The sequence below is a fragment of the Megalobrama amblycephala genome, linkage group LG5 (genome assembly GCF_018812025.1).
Source record: "Megalobrama amblycephala isolate DHTTF-2021 linkage group LG5, ASM1881202v1, whole genome shotgun sequence".
NCBI lineage: Eukaryota > Metazoa > Chordata > Actinopteri > Cypriniformes > Xenocyprididae > Megalobrama > Megalobrama amblycephala.
In genome coordinates this window covers 8,104,550-8,120,788 of record NC_063048.1, presented here as the reverse complement: position 1 = coordinate 8,120,788, position 16,239 = coordinate 8,104,550, and the positions used below count along the sequence as shown (strand labels likewise).

Below are 16,239 nucleotides of genomic sequence, written 5' to 3'. Positions count from 1 at the left end.
TTCCTTGGGCGGGAATTATTTAAAGGGGACATCGGATGCCAATTTTCCACAAGTTAGTATGATTCTTTAGGGTCTTCATTAAAAGTCTATAACATCCTTTGATTAAAATTTCTGAATGGTTGTGTAAAAAAAAAAAAAAAAAAAACACCCTTTTTACCTTGTCAAACACAGCTCTGTTCACAGCGAGCCGTTTCGGTGCATGACCCTTTAAATGATAATGAGCTACTGTTCACCCCACCCCTATCTTCCGTGGGCGGGCTGTAAACACTATATGGCAGGTATTGCATTGAACTCACCATTCTTTTTTATGCAGTTACAAATGCTCAAAAATGATTAAAATACATTTGAAAATACTTAGTCATTAACTAACACCTTTTGTAGTGTTACCATGTTATCTTTACATAAAATGTACAGTTTGTAATTACACAATCACCGTAATGCATTGTTCATTATAAACGTGCAGATACGAATTACAGTGAAAAGGTTCTAAATAGAAATGATGACATATGTTTATTCGACTGTATTATTTTGATAATGAACAAGCAGCGATGTCATGTTTGTAGTGCTTTGTTGTGCATGTGTGAGGCGCCGGCGCGATCAAACAGTAGTCTTTGCAAGGGATTTCCTCATCTTCATGGCAACGGTTCGTGGCCAGGTCAAATTACGTCAGTTTGTTGTCATTTGCTGGAAAATCATACCACACTGCTCAGACATTCCCCGACCCAACAAACGCTGATTAACCCTTGTGCGGTCTTCGTTTGGGAAGTACACTCAGGGGTCTCCACAGACCCCAGGCAACAAAATGCAATTTTGTAACAAAATACTTGTTTGTTTTTTTTAAACAAATGTAATTTTATTCTGTTTATTCTCCATGTTTGTGGAGGATTTATCATATTTATTAAATTTATATAAATAAATTTAAAAATATTTTTTTAAATAGTTTTTTTTCAGTTGGATTCATATCTAAATATTCTGAAATCAGGCTGAAAGCCTACTTTTTGTCAAAGTTTAGTATTTTTTGTAATGAAAAAAATCTGTTTTTAAATATTGTTACATTATGATGAGACTCCACTTAGAGAATGGACAATATTCATCCTCAAAATCAACATTTTTGAAAAACTTATTTTTTTCAGTATAAAAAGATGCTAAACTTTGACAAAAAGTCATTTTTATTGTCTTTTATTGTCATAATTGTGATTTCATAATATTTAGATATAAATCCAACTGAAAAATACTTGTGAAAAGATGTCTTTCCGTCAGTCAAATAGCACATAGCAAATAGTGGAGCTCTGCAGCCGTCTACTGGTAAAAGTGATATTTTTTTTACATTTAAAACTGCATTTTCCAAAAGATGGGCAAAAATCTTACACTAAACCATGTCAAATTATCCATGTTATCCCCATAAATGAAAGTTAGAAATGTGGGTCTTTTATAAAGTGAATTTTACATAATAAGCTGTTTTTGTATTAAAAAAATATTTATTTATTTATTTATTTATTTATTTATTTATATAAATTTAAAAGATATGACAAATCCTCATTAATAAACAGAGTAAAATTACATTTGTTTTTTAAAAAATAATTAATTTGTTACAAAATTACATTTTGTTGTCTGGGGTCTGTGGAGACCCCGAAGACCCTGAGTGTGACCTTTTTTTTTTTTTTACACTAACATAAAAACAAGATATCACTCCAATTTTTTTTTTCTTTGTAGATCTAGAAAATGTTAACAACTGTACAAAGTTTCATGTCATTTGGACAAAGAGAACATTTTTTTTAATTGAGCAAACGTCGTTTGGGACCCCAAAGACCCTATAAGGGTTAAACATGTTCAGTCGGGTGAAAACAAACTCCGACCAACAGCAACAGTGAACTGGCCTTTAACTTTAGCCGGATTCGTCGTGGAACTTGCTAACTAGCACATTAGGAAGGCGATTTGCAAAGATTCATAAAAAAACCTATAAAGGTTACTCGCATCTTCTGGAGGTACCGATCCATCCTTCAGGAACTTTTTAGCAAAACAAACGTTTTAGCGCCGATATAAACACATATAGGTAGATCCGGGGGCGCATTCCCTTCAAAAATAAAACGAATCCACTGCATCTTAAGCAGCTCAGATGTCGAGAGTAAAGGACGACTGCTGTGTTCATTCTTATATCCAATAACAAAACGCCTGAGCTGCTTTGGAGACATTCTTGTCTACACCTGTGTGGCGTCGAAACAATGGCGGACTGTTTACAGCTCACTCAGGGCGGGTCTATGCTAAAACGGCAGCGTCCATCAGGAGTCGTGGGAGGGGCCTGTGCAAATTTACATCACTTTGCCAAGAATCTGTGAACGGCTTGATCTGACAAAGTGCTTATGATTTGTGGGAATTAAAAAAAAGCACTGGGCAGGTTTTTATCATTATAGGGTGGTTGTGTAGACACACTGTCAACACACATTTAAGTGAATTTTGCATCCGATGTCCCCTTTAAATGAGGAATACTATGATCTGCTATGTCTGTTATTTTAGCTCTCTCCCATGAAAAATGGACTTTAGGCTAGAGTGACCAGACATCCCGTTTTTCCCTGGGACAGTCCCATATTTTAGCCCTATTTTTAGTGTCCCGACTTATTATGAAAAAATCATGTTTTGTCCTTAATTTCTTCCTTCCCACATTGTCTTTGTTAGGTGATCATAAAAACAATTCTTCTGTCACACAAAGATAGTCTATAATCAAAGAAAGCCAATCTCATCATTGTATATTTTGGAAAACAAAATTACCATCCAATTAAAATCCGTTATCAATTAACTTACAATTAGTGAAGGCAGGATATTAGAGAGCACGGAGGAGATCAAGTCAGACGCGAAGATGTAAAAGAAGTGTGTGTGTGGTCATTTAACAAGGATCTTCAAAAAGAGTTTATCAAGTTATTATGCGTAGTAAGTTGTGAAAAAAAAACTCTGCGTTATCTCGCTGAATGACACATAGCAGAAGCACTCACGTAAAATGGGGGGTGTTTCCCATCCATCCCATGAGAAATCTGGTCACCCTACTTTAAACACTACAGTGTAACAAAGGAAAAATGTCTTCATTTACTGATCAATTGTAGTGCATAATGAAGTACTCTAGGGACATATTCAATTTCACTGAAGTTATGAAAGTTAACTCCTTATACTTAAGTATGAAAATACAGTAAATCAATATGGTCTGAATAGATCCTGAATGAATAATGAGAGAATGGACAAAGGATATTATAGCTGGTGTCTTTCAAAGTGTGTGAAAGTTGTTGCTGTAGATGAGTCACATCCACCAAGCTGTTCTCAGTCATTGACAGCATGGCTGACTAAACCCTGTGATGCTGTTACTCTCCGATCTCACACAAAAACACAAACCACTCACAGGAGACCGATGTCAAGCATGTACATGCATTTATGAATATGACATATTGGACTGGTCTTTCTGCAATATGTATGTTGATTTTTCCTTAATAAAAGATGTTTAAATAAAAAGCAAATTTATTTTAACCTTGTCAGAATACAGGCGTTCGAATGATTATATGCAGACATGCAATAAAAAAAGATTCTATAAATTAAGGTATGTTTTTACAGCAGTGGCCACATGAAGGCGAGAGCAGGATTTCCCATGATGCCCTGATATAGTTAAGGCTCTTTGTCTGTGCATGCACAGTAACACCCTTCCTCTGTTTACCCATTTGCAGGTGCTGGATGAGGGGTATTATAATGTGACCTTTACACCGTGCAATGGGAGGCCCAATTCTTTTGTGTTTTTGCAAGTAGTGGAAACACAGCAGAGGAACATAAGCACTGTAAATCTCCAGCGCAGTCAACTGAACTTTTATTTTGTTTAAACTGTTCTCAGATTTAAGTATAATTGTTATAATATATTGATTTAATATTTATGAACATACACTTTTTCATTCCATTTCTATTGCTCATACTATTTGTGCTACAGACATGAATGATACCACAAATTGCGTGACTTGCTGAGGAAAAGCATAACTATTAAGCCCCGATATATGGGTCAGTGACATGACGGGTCATTTTTTTTTGTCCAAAGGCCTTAATAATAATAAAAACAAAGCTATGACATCCAAAGTATGTAAGGTAGTACAACTAGATCTCTTTTATTGAATCCAAAATGTTTTATTTATATTTTGTTACATATAAAAAGGTATTTTAAAGATTTTGAAGTGTCAAAGGGTCATTCGGTTTAACCGTACAGAGGCCAATACAGCCATTTTATTTGTGATTAAAATTCCATAAAATGTAATAAATGTATATATTTTTTATTCTGGCATGATTTTATAACAATATATATTAACATAGTGCAACATGGTATTAAAATTATATGTAGAAGTCGTTGCTTTGTTATGAGAAAGAATGTCGGGAAAAATTTATTTAATTGATGTCATTCGGAGTAACCAATATAAAGGGACCATTTTGGATCGAGTCATGCGGTCAATATCATGTGACAGGATGTAACATCATTCAGACACCTGCAAAGGACCACATGGTCATAAAGCAAACTAACCAACTCTCTCTTAACTATTTGAAAAATTCATATTTTCACTTGTTCATAAGCATGTCTCGAAACATCAGGTCATTTGGTACAACCGCTATAAAACATGGAAAATGTTGTAATATTTTAAAAACTTGTGCTTAATATAAAATGTTTGATTGTCCTTTTGCTAGCTAGCTAGATATCAGCCTGTTAGCATTGTTTGAAAATATCGTCATTCGGTATAACCAAAAGTGTCATTCAGTCAAACCGAAATTTTGGTTAAACCAAATGACTTTTTTTGGTGACAAATTTTGTCCATCTTGTAAAAAAATGACAAAAGCAGTGTTAAACTTATTGTTAACAATAAATAAAACTTCAAAATTAATTATATCTCCATTATGTTTTTTTTTACACTTTTAAAAACTTTATTCGTCAATCACCCATATTACAAAATCAAGGAACGAACTAGTGTGACATCATTTCAAACAAAATCAAAGTTTGTTTGGAGTTTGTTCCAGGAGTTTGAAACAGCTTGGCAACGGCTTTTAAACACCTTCGAACTACCATTGGTGCGTGGTGATTACGTAATAGGTAGGTGTGACTCTTTGCTGTGCAAATCTTCCACCCTAGGCTCATAAGAAAAACGTAAATGTGGGAACATTTTTGCAAAACAAAAATACATAGCGCCACGTACGTTTTGTGACGTTTCAATGTGAAATGTCCACTGAGTGGCACCAAAAGCATGTCCAGCTTTATTCCGAAACAGATTAAACTCAACTCCTTTTTTAAAGCACTTTCAAAAAACACAATGGGTAGCAAAGTGCTGTACATGAACATGCAAATGTAGATGAACATGAATATGGTACATTTTTATTACGTTGAATTTATACGTATCGTGCAGTTTTGATTTGAAATGTCCCATGATTGGCGGTAAACTTAATGCTCCATTATGTTTTAAAATAACGTACCACCAACACTACACCTAAACCTACCCGATAGTGTTAACAAAAGCAAATGTGACATAAAACACAATCATAATCATGCCATTTTAGCTTGTTTTTGATCTCTCATCTCTGAGCTCTTTTATCGTGAGTCATGTTTCAAATACCCAAGGCTTCCTAAGTAAAATTTCATACCAGCAGAAAAGTGAAACATATAGAGCTGGTAAAGCAATGCAAAGTCCAAAATGTATTTGTTTACAAATGATGCACTTTCCTAAAAAGTGTTTTGAGATCATAACATAATATTGTGCAAGGAGACATGAAAACAAGTGTTTATTAATCCATAATCTAACCCTGTAATCATAACTGCGTATGAAAACGATTCAAGTCAAGCAAGTGGGGTTGAGCTTCTTTTACCATAGTAGTAGTGCAATGATCAATGTTGATACGAAATTCTAAATGAAATACGTTTTTCATGCAAAGCAACTTTGTCTTGTCAGAAGACTTGGATTAAACTGCTCGATTCACATGGATTCTTTTTTGGTAGAATGGACTAATTAATTTGTGTTTCAAAGATGAACAAAAGTCAAAAGGATTTGGAATGACATGAGGGAGAATAATTGATGAAACAATTTTCATTTTTGGGTGAACCACCCTTTAAAGATAACCTCAAGCTTCTGCAATTGTATGAAATTTACATGAACACCAAGTTTCCCCTATAATAAAGGGATTTTCTACACAAGAACATAAGATGGTCATCAAAATCTAACTTTGCCCAGAGCTCAATTCTATGCCTTTCATTGGTGAACTTGTGTGTTTAATAGGCATTCCATTTGATCCTGAGGATTAGGCTTTTTGCAGCAACGTGCCCATAGTGTCCCGTCCAACTTTCTGCCTGGCTAGGCACTCATGGTGAGGCAGTGAACTGTGCGTGATGTGCTACCTGAGGTTGCATTTCCCACGTTGAGTTAAGCTACGTGTTTGTAGAGATCACTGCTCTTATTCTGGCACTACTAAGCTACTGTGATCTGGGAGATTTGCATTGGGTTGTTCAGTTCTGAATGCAAAAGCCAGCAGGATCACGCCTCGTCACCTCAGTGCCGTTTTAAACGGAGCATGGATTCATGCAAACATCAACGGATTGTCAAAGAGGGATCAAATGTCTTTTGTGGAAGCATCTCAGAAAAGATCAACGGCATACAATTTTGTTTTGTATTTGTGTCTGCAAGTGCGACTTTGCATTGTCTTTAAGAAAAATGCAGGCTCCAAAAATGCAGCCCCATAAAATTAAAGAAGAGAACAGGAAATACCAGGCACCTCTTCCATTTAAACTTCAACAGAGAGTCTCCATTAAATATTTAAGAGAATCTCATGAAGACGCCATATGGCGATATCAAGATCTAAGGGTTGACATATGGTGTTGTGGTTACATGGATGGAAACCACTGGATTAAAGCATTAATATAATTAACAGTACCTATGGAAAAGGTATACTTGTTGGTTCAGTGGTTCCTCATCACTAATATATTCTTATCATTCAAGCTTACAGATCTGGTGATATTTACTGTAGAGTGATGCACTGTTGAAGTCTGCATGGTAACTGTGTAGTCTGTGAAAGCAAGTAATCATACTTACAGCAAAGAAAATATTAACAATTTCAACCATGCCCAGGTTGATGGAGGTCTCTTAACTGTTAACAAACTAGGACTGACACGTCTATTAGATGTCAAGCCTTGGAAATCCACTAAATTGCACCACACAGAAGGCTTTTTCAACAATGAGATCATTGTTAGAAGTTCCCCTTCATTATGATATCCATAAAAACAACACAACACAACAACACAGACGTATGGTTCAGAAATTTTAAGAACTTTCTGCAGTCACATGATTGCATTTCTGCTTTTAAAACAGTTTTCTACTTTTAGCATTTAGCATCATTGCAGGGTAAGGTTAGGGACAGGTTTGGTGGTATAGTTAGGTTAAAGCATTGGTTGAGGAAAGGGTCAACAGTGTAATTATATATGTAATTTCAGAAATGAATTACAGATGTAATTATATGCAGGTATATATATATATATATATATATATATATATATATATATATATATATATATATATATATATACACATATACATATACACACACACACACAATGTAAAAACAAGTATGTGCAAATTAAGTGTAATTCAAATTAAAATCTAATAATTCTAATAATTCAAATCAAATAATTAATTTAAATGTTACACTTAATATAAAGTGGGCCCAAGAATTCTGTTTGAAACTGGGGAGGGTTTGGGAAAACTACTTTTGAAAAAAACTATTTTTGCAACTCCATTTGGTGCTGCTAGCAACAAAAAGTACACACTTTATAAAGAACCATCTATATCCACAATGCACAGTTTCAGTAATTGGATAATTTAATATAATTAGTCTTTACAATAATCACCATCTTGGGTAATGGTCAAAATCAGTGTAGACCTTGAATGTCTAGTAAGGACTAGTTCCTAAAAATGAAAATTCTTTTATTATTTACACACCCACGTCATGTCAAAACCGCACCAATTTCTTGCATCTGTAGAACAAAAGAACACACTAATGGATAATTTTTTTCATGCAATTAAATTAATGGGGTTTAGACCTTTCAATCTTCAACAATGAGGCAAAAACAGAATAAAACAAGTCAATGCGACTCAAACCCTTAAATATTACATGAATTACAATACTGACATCCACTTTTTGCATTTATAAAAGTTTGCAAGAAAAGCGGAGATGCCCAATTTGTAGATTAATTGCTCTGAGTAGAACCATTGCAATGAATTAGCTAAACTGTATTACAAAAAAATATTACTGAAACTCATTCACTAATCAAAAAATGGATCAGGTTTTCAAATTGAGAACTGGAACAGTTAACAGCTCAGGTAATGAGTGAACAATGAATTTAATTTAGTCTGTTCCTCACACATATAGTGCTCATGAAGAGTGGATTACATTTTTATAATACTTTTATGGTACTTTTAAGTCATTTAGAGGTTTTGTAACTCAATCATCATTTTGGATGCTTCTGAAGATTTGAAAAAGAATGTAAGGCACCCAGCTGTCCCTCAACATGTGTGGGAGTAGAAGGGGAGGAATGAAACTCAATTCGTAAGTGTGAAATTATTCACTGCAGTTTCTGCAGAGCATTCCATGAACATATACTCCAAACCAGCAAAAGGTTTAAAGACTTGGCATTCAACTTTTACTGTCTGTTCACGCATGTTTGCACCAGAAGAAATAAATAAAAAGTGATACAGATCTAAAGCGGATATTGGCATAACACGAGACAAAGTACATAATGCATCTTGGCAAAAATAAAGTATATTTTACTTACATCTGGCAGGTAGGCTATTTTTCAATGGAAAAAAAAAAAAAAAATTTAATGTAACTGACTTTCGTGAGCATAAAGAAATCCAATAATTAATAAATGAAGCAGCGCTGAGGGAAAAAAAAAAGCCCAACAAGAACCACTACAAACCTTTAAAGCCTTCGGGCATTTTATTCATCTGATGAACTGATGCTCTTTGTTGTTTTGTTTGTTTCTGTATGTTTGCAATGTAGTAGTACAGTTTACACTAACATAGTGCTCAAAGTGTATTTAAATTTCATTTAGAGTCATGTGGCATAGCAGTCTAGTCTAAACATCCAGGTTGGTTACCAAATGTTGTTGGTTCAAACCCTGCGACGGTTGATCCATTAACTGTCACCATTGTGCCCCAAGTTATAACTCCAGGATATCCTACTGAGTCAATAGTGTACTGTCAGATAACAAACGCATTCACTTGTGTCCATCAAATTAAGTAATTAGTATAAGCAGGACCTTAATATTAATGATAAAGTAATGCAGTATGATTGTTTTTGGGTAGTTTGAGAGGTAAAATCATATATTTTTAGTAAACTTCAAGAGATGTGCAAGAAAAAAAAAATTATTTAAAAAAACTTTAGGAATAAGTGAACCAATTAACCAACTACATTGTCCCACCTATGAATCACATCTAGAGCAACTTTTTAAGACAGTAAAACCCACTGATATAATGGCACACGCATTTGAGTTTAACAAAATAATGATTGTTATTATTCATTGAGAGATTTTATTGAGATATTAAAAACATGGGACGGCTAGAGGTGGCTATATTTCCATATTTCCAACCCGATCTCATGAGAAAATTCTTATGAGTTGGTAATTATGTATTGCACTTTGCAATTTGAATAGTAAAAACACATTTTTACTGCATGAAAACAACATACAAATAAGTTTGTCACCAATTCACCAAAACATTAGCAGAACTAGTTATGAATTGAGAGCGATGCATATTTCTCTCAAAATTACGATTAAAATTTGAGACATATTAAGAAAGCTGGAAACTTATAATACAATTATACATTATTATTTACCTGTTCTCCAGATATACTTAAATATTTTAATATCTTTTTTTTCATGGAGGGGCAGTGCAAACAAGATGTCACATCAACTGTCAGATTCCAAAGTGACCTTAACAGACACAAACAATTTATAATAATAAGTGCATTTTTACTCCAATTCATGCAAGGACAGGTGGCCAGTTCACATTTGAATCTTACATTATTATGACTATTATTACATTAATCTTTCCTGATTGTATGGTGAAACACCACGACTCGAATTCACACATGACCGATCAGATTTGACTGGCACTCACTTTTAATTCGTTTGTAATCCACAGCTACACAACAAGTTCTCAACACTGAAAATGGGCTTTTGTGTGTCAATCATTTACACAATTGGCAGGGTATAATCATTTTCTGGAAGTGAAAAACGATCAACGGTTTGATAAATCTGTGTAAAACAATAATAAGAACTGTGGGAGTAAAATACTCCTGCATAACATGCGTGCATAACAATAAAAAAACGGGATGTTATTTTCATAAATGTAGCTATTGTGTTTTCTGCCACGCGATAGAACCATAGTTTCTTTAAACACAGGAGTTTGTTTTGTTGGTGCTCGAATATTGCTGACACACTAATCTTGGTTTCGTCGAAAGTACAGGTAAACAAAGCACACTAGATTCTTACACTGGCTATGTAGAGAGAGAGAGAGGCCATTTATATTTAATATTAAACGACCAGCATACATATCATGCAGGAAATACACATCTTGAACTCACCTCTCATCCAGTCAACAACCTGTTTTGGTGTCCACCTCGTTACTGGATCCATTGATTTAATTTGAGTCCAGTCCTTCTCAAGAGCTGGAGATTAACAATGAAGCACGTAAAGCAGCAGTGTGTGATCGGCACTGTGAAATGAGATCATTCTTTCAGTCTGTCCTCTAGAAATCCAGGAGTAAGCACGGCTCACGAGATATCTCCATTTGAACCAGCCGATTCTCTCACATGGACTGAGCGATCGGGATAAACTCACGAGGAAGCACATGTATCAGATTTCAGTGAGTGATCCTCCCCTCAGCCGAACGGAGGAGGAGCAGCATGGAGATCTGCTACTGTCGGGACCCACTGTTAGTAGTTGTGTCTCCAGAGTTTGCTTTTATATATAGTATATAACCTTTCAGTTAATCATCAGCTTTCAAATTAGGAATGCATGAGTCAAAGGTATGACATCAGTATAGTGATCCAAACAAAGGAATTTATTTGGGAGATTCCTTGTAAAGTACCAAACTTCTGGCTATCAGATGTTTGTGGAGGAGGGAAATTACTTTTCACTTTAACTATTACTTTTTGCTTTTACTTTAAAAAGTAAAAGCAAAAAAGTATTACAATATTTGTTGTATTGTTAAGACAGAATTTAATTTAAATTAGTAGTCCAACTTAGGTGTCTTTTAAAGTCACCATGAAATCAAAATGGCCAATTCTTATTTTTTTTATTTTTTTTTTAATGGAATATTGCAGTATTTATTAAGTTTTATCTGTGCACATCATGTTTTAAAAAATCAAGTGCCTCATAATATAAGTCAAAATAACTTCCCCTCCCTCATGCAGCGACATATCTTCTCTTGATGAAGTGTTTACCGGCACAAGGGTGGGACAACCTGTCACTCACAGGAGATTGACCAGTAGTAAACCACAACCATCCAATCAATTCCCCATGGACAAAATCAAGTTTTTTTTTCTTGTCGTTTCTTTCAAAATACGTCACAGTAGGGAAGAAAAGACTATCACAACTTCTGTTACTTGACAAAAAGAAGGGCGAATTCCAAACATTGTTATTGCATCCTTCAAGAGCTCTTCGGGAAGGGGACGTCATTTGTTGGGGCAACTGAACAACTAAATCCCTTCAACAAGTCTGTTAGCAAAGGGTACATGCGATGGTCACTTTTACGGTCATGTAATGCAGGGTGGCGAATCGTCTCAGTTACGACTGTAACCCTGGTTCCCTAAGAAGGGAACAAGACTCTGTTACACCTTTTCCACCAGCACAAACCGGGTGCTAGTTCAGAGCTAGTGCTGGTGCCAGTTCGGAGTTGGTTCAACTGAGGAGCCTTCTAAGAACCGGTTTGCCTTTCCACAGGCTAGAGAGCAGCACAGAGCCAGGTCTTACGTCACTGTATACGTCTCATATTTCACAGCAAAGCTAGCGCTGCAGCGCCAAACACACCAAGCTTGTTCGATATGCATCGGCTTCTCGCATAGCGATCGAACAAGCCTTCCATCAACAATGGCAGACGTTTGCTACTATTGACGCTTATGGCTTTGCGAACCTACATCGGCATCCAAACACGGCTCACTGTAATTTGCATAGACAGAGATTAAAATAGCTGCTATTTCAAATATGGTGGTCACAAGTTTCTGATAACCCCGCCCCCAGCCCCTGACGCAAGCAGTTCTCAGTTCTAGACCAGCAATGTTTTGGTGCTACTTACGAAGCACTTTTCCTGGTTCAGAGCTGGTGCTTTGGGTGTCGAAAGACAAATAATTGATTTGAAACTAGGCTCTGGCTCCAAACCAGCACTCAGACTGCCTTGGTGGAAAAGGGGTATGTGTCAGAATGTTGACACTATGGGAATGCTCCTGAAATCACTCCAATCTCATTGGCGAAACATAGTCATGTGACAGATGACGGTGCACCTGCAAGCTATAAAGCACACCCAGACCAAACATTGTCAGCTTCTTACTGGCTGAAATAAGTCACTCTCAGGCAAGCAAGAAGTATGGCAAAGCGACACATCTTCTGATTCCCTTCTCAGGGAACCAAGTAACCGAGACGTTTGCTTTTGAAGGAACTCAACACTGCATCAGAATGTTCATACTCACTAAGCCATACTGAACAAATGCCTGCCCAAAAGTTGTGAATCATAATGAGCACAAAACTTGAGTCACAAGCACTTGAGAGCCTGGAGCAGATTCCATATCCAGGCTATAGAACCTGATGAAGGTGTGCGGAGAGGACCAGCCTGCTGCATCATAAACATCTTGAGGGGAAACCACTTAGAGCAGTGGTTTTCAAACTTGTCCTGGAGTAGGGCTGGGCGATGTATCGAATGCTTTTGTCACGCGCATCGACGGCGATACATATCGATATTGAACGCGATATTGCGTGGCTTATCAGTGATCTACGGCTCTGTCTATTAAATGCCGCTCCATTTGAAAGCAGGTGATGGCGATTTAGCGGTAATCAGGGAACCGGCTTTACTGAAGAAATGCGCGTGACAAAAGCATTCGATACATCGCCCAGCCCTATCCTGGAGTATCACCAGCCCTGCACATTTTGTATGTCTGCCTCATCTATCACACCTGATTCAACTCATGAGCTCATTAGTAGAGACTCCGAGACCTGAAATGGGTGTCAGACATAGGGAGACATTCAAAATATGCAGGGCTGGTGGTACACCAGGACAGTGAGAACCACTGCCTTAGAGGAAGCCATATGCCTAGTAAAATGGGCTCTGATGACTAAGGTGAAGGAAGATCACATGCTTTGTGAGCCACAGAAATTGCCTCAACGATCTACTTGCTTATGCATTGCTTGGAGACTGAGGAACCCTGTCTGGAGTCCAACTGGCCAAACTTCCAGTAAATCAACTCCACTGTTTCTGCATGGAGTCTCCATTCCCCGGGCCTCAGCTCCTGCCTCAATAGGATGTCTTCTCCATGAGTCAGGTGCCCAGGGATGTATACTGCCCCCATTTAAATTAGTTTACCCTGGGCCCAGGGGAGTATCTGATGCACCAGTCTGCATCAATGGGCGTGACCGCAGACCCCCCTGGTGATTGATGAATGAGACTACTGATGTGTTGTCTGAGTGGACAAGGACATGGTAGCCTTTGAGATCCAAGAGAAAGTATCTCAGTGCTAGAAATACAGCCATCATTTTTAGGCAATTTAAGTGCCATAAAGGATGGTGACCTCTCCACAGACCTTGAGTCGAGTGGTCATCTAGGACTGCACCCCAGCCTGTGAGGGAAACATCTGTCGTTAGCATCTTGAGATGACAGGTGGCCTTTAGCACAGAAACCTGGGCCAAGAACCAAGGCTTCTTCCACATCTCTAGGGTACGAAGGCATCTGCACGTAACCCTGATGATTCGAAATGGGTTGCCCCTAGGGAAAACTTCTTGGGCTTAAGTCACCACTGCAATGGTCTCATGTTTAGAAGGCCCAAAAGAATCACATTGGAAATGATTGCCATGAGACTTGATGTGAGCATAAGACAGACGTGCCTGCATCGTAGTGAAGTCCCATATCACTCCTAGAAATGTTGGTTCTCTGTAATGGAGAAAGCACATTGTTATTGCAGTTTACACCTATGTGAGCGAGGGTGACACCTCGGTGCCGAACCGCCATCTTCCCAGACTGAGCTACAATAAATGATATTAAATGTTGTCATAAATGTTGAGTACAGGAATGCCCAGGAATGCCCTGACAAGGCTAGGCCGAATGATAGTCTGAAAGAGGAATCAGTAATATGTCCGGTCCCCTGAAACGGCTTCCCAACGGCTTCTCCAACACCCTCCTTGGAGGGAGTGAGCTTCCCAGTTCTGCAACATTTCCGGGGCAGAGACTGGGCCAAAAACTCACTGGAAACCACTGCACCCTGAAACACCAAAGGTGCTCGAGGTTGGCAGACCGGCCTCCCGAGAGCACAGAGGAGAAGTGGGCACACTAAAACTTGCCGTGGACCACTTCTCTACAAACGGGCCTGCCCTCGAAGTCCTGAGCCCTGCGGCATCAAGACTGAAGCCTTCCTCAAGAGATCCATCCGCCCAGGGAGGACTTTGGCTGGGTGTGCTGCTCAACCCCCAGTGTCTCTGAGGAGGGCTCAAGTAGCGATGCTTTGCTTATGCTGTTCTCTTCAGGATAATATAAGGTTCAAACAACACCAAATAAGACAAACAATTCACACAGAGCGCTTCCTGAAGATACAGTAGCTGACAATGTTTGGTCTGGGTGTCCTTCATAGCTTCCTGGGGCGCCGTCATCTGCCATTTAACCATTACAAAATTGACCGTAATTCTAGTATAAATTGATGTAATTTCTTAGTGACTTTCAAATGTAGTAGTAAGATTACTGAAATGAAGCAGCCTTAATGACGTATGCAGCCGACAAGTGCGACCTTCGGAATGAGACCTAGCTATGGTCTTCCACTAATCCCTTCACCAAATGCGTTACAAATGGATACATTATGACACACAAGTGCCCTGCTCCCTCCAAAGTCCTCACTTCAAGGGCTCTACCCTTCGGATTAAGTAAGGCATGGATGCTCACTTCTAATTGGAATTCGCCCATAGTGTTGATGTTTTGAATACTTTTGCTGTTACTGAGGTGGGACACGGGTGAGGTTAGGGACAGGTTTGGTGGTATGGTTAGGTTTAAGGGTGGGTTAGGAAAGGGTAAACAGTGTAATCATAGATGTAATTACATAAATTATTTATAGCTGTAATACCATCATGATTCAGATGTATTTTTTTTTATTTGTAGAATGTAAAACATGTAGTATACAATAAGTGCATTGTATCAAGTGATTCATTTAAATGTTAGTACATTATGTTAGTCCAAACTAATTACAATTAAATATTTTGCTCTATTACTTTAGGTAAAATTGCTCCAAAAAAAAAAAAAAAAAAGTCAAGTTAGGTCTAAAAAAAAAACTATAACATCAATTGTTTTCAGATGACCCTTAGTTTTATATGTTGCTATTTAATGCAGTGAAATGCATAGGCTATGTTTTAAGTGTGGTTTAAGTATTCAAAGCCTTTGAGCTATTCACTGATTTATTGATTGTATCATGTTAACTGTAATGAATATTCCTACAATGACATATGTTTCATCCCATCAAATGTCGCTTCACTCATGAGGTTGTATATCCCTTATTAAACTGAACCAGTGTTGTTTTTGTTAATAAACAAAAATATTAAAATTAATAAAACTATATCGAAAAGTATATAAGTATAAAAATAAGTATAAAGTATATATATAAAAAGTATATAATGAGATGAAAAAAATAAGCTTAAAAAAAATTAAAAGAAAATTTGAAATGTTGTCTTGGCAACTAACGGAACTAAAATAATTTTAAGCTGAAGTACTAAAAAAAAAAATACTAAAACTGAAATAAAAATAAAGTGTTAAAATAAATTAAAGCTAAATAGAAAACAATAAAAATTACAAAGCTCATAAAATTAAACCAGTATATGATTAACACTAAAATAACACTGGACTGAACATTGCAGATTTGTGGTAGTATGCAAGTAAATTTTTAATCTTACCACACTGCAGTGACTACATTTTTGAAATGAATACTATAACTACACCCAGCACATGAAAA

At 37.0% G+C, this 16,239-nt stretch overlaps 1 protein-coding gene across 4 annotated transcripts in view; it reads right to left on the bottom strand.

Moving 5' to 3' along the window:
• LOC125268391 (connector enhancer of kinase suppressor of ras 3-like) overlaps positions 1 to 10,992 on the bottom strand; it is a 92,753-nt gene extending 81,761 nt beyond the window's left edge. For 2 of the 4 annotated variants that reach the window (XM_048190553.1, XM_048190554.1), the window contains exon 1: positions 10,630 to 10,988. In XM_048190553.1, the coding sequence (XP_048046510.1) occupies positions 10,630 to 10,681 (52 nt within the window). In that variant the 5' untranslated portion in view covers positions 10,682 to 10,988. Of the gene's footprint in view, positions 1 to 10,629 lie in introns of all 4 variants that reach the window. The other 2 variants (XM_048190556.1, XM_048190555.1) reach the window with 2 other exon arrangements.
• Positions 10,993 to 16,239: the final 5,247 nt, after the last annotated feature.